The sequence below is a fragment of the Berghia stephanieae genome, chromosome 12 (genome assembly GCF_034508935.2).
Source record: "Berghia stephanieae isolate SIO BIC M18660-M18661 chromosome 12, UCSD_Bste_1.3, whole genome shotgun sequence".
In the NCBI taxonomy this organism is placed as follows: domain Eukaryota; kingdom Metazoa; phylum Mollusca; class Gastropoda; order Nudibranchia; family Aeolidiidae; genus Berghia; species Berghia stephanieae.
The window spans coordinates 32,981,331-32,987,330 of NC_088371.1; the positions used below are offsets into that span (position 1 = coordinate 32,981,331).

A 6,000-nucleotide genomic window follows, 5' to 3' on the forward strand; every position below is an offset into this window, starting at 1 on the left:
CAATCTCCTCGGCAAGGCGGAGTTGTCGTACCAGTAAGGTCACGGGTTCAATCCCCCATTGCCGGAGCAAAGTTTTTATTCTCTGTTGTCTTCTGGCACTTTCCTATTCACTTAATTCCTTGCTATTATCAACATAAGTGCCTGCTCCACTCACTTTTCTGAATTAGCAATGCCACTGCGCGATCTTGGGATCAAGTTTGAGATTTAAACAGTGCTGATGGTGACAAAAAATGAAAAAGGAGGAAAATTTTGTATGATTGCCTTTAAGCCACATTTTTACTGCACACCAACCCCAACTTTTAGAGAAAAGGAGAAGATTAACCATCAAGAATATACTAGCTAACTTCTGGAAAGTGGGAAACTGTACATAAAAAATTAAAAAAATTGAGCTTTTAAATAGCGCAATATCCACTAAACATGCTCAAAGCGCTTTACAAGGGGTCCCTGGCCAACAGCAACACTTAACATGTAGGATGGGACATGCCGCCTGTTAGGCGATATTGATTTTTTCGGACAGAGACAACGCTGTTAACGGTCAGGTACTCTTTACACCTGAGTACGGTGAAAGAATGTGAGTAAAGAGTCTTCTCCAAGGACTCAACTTTGCGCCGAGCGAGGCTCGTACCCAGGACCTTCCGATCCGAAAACGAGTGTCACACCACAAAGACCACGTAGCCGCACTACATACTTGTTCCACCACACACCTGGTTCGGATAAGTTCCACAACAACATCAACATCAGTGGGTCTCTCACTGCCAGTACATTTGATTGAGGGAAATGTCATATTTTAAAAGGAGGAAATTCTTCCTTTGAATCACGAGTTTCCACGGATCCGAGGAAAATCATCAGCACTGTTTCAAACCCAAGAGTTCAGAAGAATTTTACTATTATACTCCTCCAATGACCTCACCCCCATTTATAATCAAAATGTATTCTGCAGTAAGGTGGTTTTGTGGTATGACACTCACTTTAAGATCGGAAGGTCCTGTGTTCGAGACTTGCTTGGCGCATAGTCGAGTCCTTATAAACGATTCATTACTCACATTCTCTCACCTTACTCAGGTATAAAATGAGTACCTGGCTGTTAACAACATTCTCTTTGTCTGAAAAAATTGTATTATCACCTAACAGGCATCGTGTCTAGCTCTACATGTTACGTGTTGCTGTTGGTCAGGGACCCCTGTAAAACACTTTGAGTACGTTTAGTGGAAATTGCGCTGTATAAAACCTCCGATTTTGGATTTTTTTTATTACTGGTTCTCAAATTTAACCATTTTAACCTAATTTAACCTAAGAATTATCATTGCAGTCAAGAATCATTTGTTGCTGCTTGAAAAGCTCGAAGAAAAAAAAAAGCGATAAGTATTGAAACATAAGCATCAATTTATCAAACAAAGACAAATACTGTGGATGTTTCGGGTTTCCCCTTTATCCACAAAACATGAATGAATTGAAGTTAAAATTGAACTGCTATGTATCTTTTTTTTCTTCTAAAAATGAATACTTAGCTTTTATTCAGCACAATATTCACTAATATCCTCAAAGCACTTTACAAGGGGTCTCTAGCCAACTGCAACATTAACATGTAGGATGAGACATGACACCTGTTAGGCGATATTACAATTTTTACAGACACTATTAACAACGAGGTACTCATTTTACACCCGAGTACGGTGAGAGAATGTGAGTAGAAGAGCCTTTTCCAATGACTCTATTAAGCATCACTCAGAGCAGGATTCGAACCTAGGTCCTTCCGATCCAAAAATATCAATAGCCACGGATAAGATAATAGGGATGCCTTGTAGTAATATTTAAACTAAAACGCCATATAAAATCTGATTTGCCAAACAATAAAAACAAAGGGGTAATTGAAAATAAAATTTCTTACCTTCCATCTAATTCTGTTTCTACCAACAACTAGCTCAGGATAACTCCTGATTTCTCATCAATGCCAAACGAGTTGATTTCCTTCTTTTCACAAACTTTTCACTTCTTAACTATGATATGATGAGATTTGTTGTTCTTACAGGGAAATCCAAAATCCAAATTCGTGTGTCCGAGCAAACTTTCATGCGTTGTTCTCGGCATCTGGTGATTATAATCAATTTGACACAGATAAAAAAATCAATTTGTATAGTAAATTTTCATAGATTTAACAGTTAAGCACCACTGATTTTTTTTCTCTCTCCCATGAAGCTTAATTTGACTCAAGATGAGACAGAGACAAGACACTAATATTAAAATCAAAATATATTCTATTCTACGTCACAAGTTGCAAATGGGTGGTAAACAACTTTAAAATGTATTTGAGGGTCCTGATAGCTCAAAGGGACCGAGATCAATCCCGGATGCAGTCTAGATTTTTTCTGAACCCCCTGTCCTACCATCAGTGATTGGGTAACTGGATCTCTTGGATTTGGTGGAAAGTACTTGGCGATAGACTTGCGTCCTATCCAAAGCGAAGCAAACAATTGCTATTATACGTTTCACACTATAGAAAAACTCCAGTTTAATGGGCTCATTGACTCTGAAGGACTACTTTTAATGTCCATATATTTCCTATATATCCAAATTTGAGTGCATTTTACATTTCTATGGCATCAAATATCCTTGGCCCTCTCATTAAAAACAATTATTTAAAAAACAAAACAAAAAAACCCAAATCAAAACAATTTTAATGAGTAATATGAATATAACAGCTTAAAAAAAGAACATACCAAACATGGAATATTTTGGGATCAAAGCCCTTCAGCCAACAACAATAAAACAATAAAAACATAAAAATACAATACTAAATTCCAGATTGATGACAAAGAAATCTGGTAGGTCCTCTAACTCTATGTAGAAGAAAAATCTTGGTAGTAATGTATTTGTTTTTTTCGTTAGCCGAAGAAGTAGAAGGGTTTTGAGCCCAAAACATTCTGTGTTTGTTTTGTTCTTTTCTGAAGCTGTTTATATTCATTTTTGTTCAATACTTTTTAACAGTCCACAGCTTCTAGCAGCTTAGAATCACTTTAACAATTTTAAATGTATGCAAATTAAAGACAATGAATGCATACAACACAATTGGGTCCTGGGTGACTCCTATTCACAACTGTTGTGGGTTCTAATATCAGGAGGCACAGAATCAGAACAAAGTAGTCGTAAAGATGGATTGAGGAAAAAGCAACACTAATGGATCTAGCATGAGCCTGACAAAGGTCTCCTTCAGAGCCACCAGGTCCATGGAGCTGGAGTTCTAGAGCATGAAACGGACAATAGCAATTGCTTGCTACCCTTTGAATAGGACTAGGACGCCAGTCTATCACAAAGAACTTCCACCAGATCTATCAGAACCAGCTACCCAATCACTGCTGGGTGGGCAAGGGGGTCAGAAAAAAAAAATCTCGACTGCACCCAGGATCGATCTTGGTCCCTTTGGGTGTGACAAACGTCTCACTGTCCCCAGGATCGATCTTGGTCCCTTTGTTTGTGACAAACGTCTCACTGTCCCCAGGATCGATCTTGGTCCCTTTGTTTGTGACAAACGTCTCACTGTCCCCAGGATGAGCAGTGCACAAACAATGCACACTGATGATTTTTCTATTAAAACAAGAACAGAAAAAAAAAAGTAGAGCATTTATAGCGCAATATCCACTAAACGTGCTCAAAGCACTTTACAAAGGGTCCCTGGCCAACAGCAACACGTAACATATAGAACGAAACATGCCTGCTAGGCGATATTACATTTTTTCCGACAGAGACAACTCTGTTAACGGTCAGGGACTCATTATACACCCGAGTACAGTGAGAGAATGTGAGTAAAGAACCCTTTCCAAGGCTCGAACCCAGGACCTTCCAATCTGAAAGCGAATGTCATACCACAAGACCACATAGCAGCACATAGTACCTAGTCCTTCAGAGCCAGTAGGCCCTTGGAAGCATCAGAACCCTTCCCCATGCACAACGGCATGAAACAAGGCTGTGTCCTTGCACTGACTAAGCCGACTTTGTTCGGTATATTTTTCTCCCTATTGCTGAAGTTTGCATTCGAACCGTCCTCAGAAGGAGGCCAATACACCAGAAGTGATGGGTAGCTGTTCAATATGGCACCGTTGGGTCCTCAAAAGGGAAATGCTATCATTTGCAGATGATGCAGCTCTATGCTCGCAGCCCTTGAACTTGGACCTAGAATTTATTTATCTCCATTTCTACGAATGTGAAATGGACAATAAATAGCAATCGGAATCACAAAGTCCCAGGTTTATTTGAGAGTTGTTGACAAAATGAGGAACAGCGCATCGGTCAATATTTGAAGGACGAGTTTTTGGCAAAAAAAATTTTATTTGAAGGACGAGTTTTGGGCATAAAAAAATTTTTTTTAATGTTTTATCATAGTACTATTTATATAAAAATGTTGGCCCGAAAACTGCCCAGGTTTTTGCCAAGAAAATGAGGGTATTTTAATTTTAAATGTAATCGATCAATCTTTGACTTTGAAGTTGAAGTTTGATTTGTGGTTTGTACTATTTGTAGGCCAAGTTTTAAATAATAGTAGACCATCCATACTAAATACCTACTATCTCCTTCATTCGACCATACTATTTCCTACAGACTCGATGTTTCACAAAACTTTGTGTTAAGCCTGTCAACAAAACGATCGTGAAAATAAAGAACATGATGCACCTCTACTCTACTCTTCTAACTAACTCTGCCTCTGTTGTACTGGAGTAAAAGTAAAAGTAACTGTGACCAATTAATCAATTAAATTATTAATAAAATCTAGAATGTATTTCCACTTTAATAAATTCAACAATATTAAACCAAAGAACGAAATGAAACTGAAACTAAAGATAATGGATCTAAGATAAGACAATGTGCACGGAGTAACCATATTCATATTCAGTTCATCAGAAACGGGTAGGAGAAAAAAAGATGCAAGTGAAAGAGAGGGGGGAAGATGTTGAGATGACACCGACAACAACAGAACAGTGCACTCTTTAAAAGGCGGTGTTATAAAATGATAAATTGAAACATTTGTAGGGATGTAAACGTAATCATTGACACAGCTCAACTACAGCCCTCTCAAACGAGCCCTTATTTTGCTCTTCGTTATGATCGCTCGTTGAACAAGGGCGAAATCTCCACTCTAGTTACGAGGGAGACCGAGGAAGGATCGAGTTTCAAATTCATCCAAAAACCGGCAATGCGTAAATCCATATAGAAAATATTAGCACCACACGCAGTAAAAATGAACGCTGTCCATGGAATTATTTAGTTTTTTATTTAATATTTCCATTAGAAAGAATAGTTACCGTTACAATGTGAAAAGATTTTTAGAAATTTCATGGCTAAAACGGGTGAACTCCCCTTCTTCCACGCCATGATAACCTTTTACTCACTTTTTATTTTTTGAACATGCGTGTGCCAAAATCTAGTTCTCCCTTAAATGTCGTATTATTAGAGTCATTACCCATGGGTATATAAAATGAATTTAAAATTTACAGCTGTTATTTGTTGTTAAACACCCTCGCATCAAACATGAGTCGAATATCAAAATTATAACCGTTTCAATCAAATTGTTTATCAAATGCGGATGAATAAATAGGTTAGTTGAAAGCCTTGGAGAACAACCTAGGGAAAAGAAAAGAGAGGGAGAAAATAGTGCCGTTTGGCTTCTGACCCGGACAAAATTCGACCTAACGGGCCGCCGAGCTGTGCTGCGACTTGTTGGTTTCTGAAGTCGAAATGCCTTTGGAGGATGAGGGTCAAATGACTTTACTACGCACCTACCTTTTACCAAATTAATCCTTTGAAATGAAAATAAATTACATAACCAATCAAAGCGCAATCGACACGGTGTAGTCACGGTTTTCATTGAAAACCATAGAAGAACATCAGACGATATAATCATTATAATATGTACAGTGTAGAATAGTTATTATTAATTGAAAACATTCAGAAAATATAGGTATGAATTAAATAAAACATTATTAGGAGTGGATTGTAACGGGTATATGC

General features: G+C 37.9%; 1 protein-coding gene across 15 annotated transcripts in view; it reads right to left on the reverse strand.

Annotated features, from left to right (window-relative positions):
* Positions 1 to 5,410, reverse strand: part of LOC144957857 (uncharacterized) — a 159,495-nt gene extending 154,085 nt beyond the window's left edge. For all 15 annotated transcript variants that reach the window (XM_078889341.1, XM_078889340.1, XM_078889339.1 and 12 more), the window contains exons 1-2: positions 5,295 to 5,410; positions 1,889 to 2,088 (exon numbers count right to left, since the gene is read on the reverse strand). In XM_078889341.1, coding sequence (XP_078745467.1) covers positions 1,889 to 1,895 — 7 coding nt within the window. In that variant the 5' untranslated portion in view covers positions 1,896 to 2,088; positions 5,295 to 5,410. The remainder of the gene's footprint in view (positions 1 to 1,888; positions 2,089 to 5,294) is intronic.
* Positions 5,411 to 6,000: the final 590 nt, after the last annotated feature.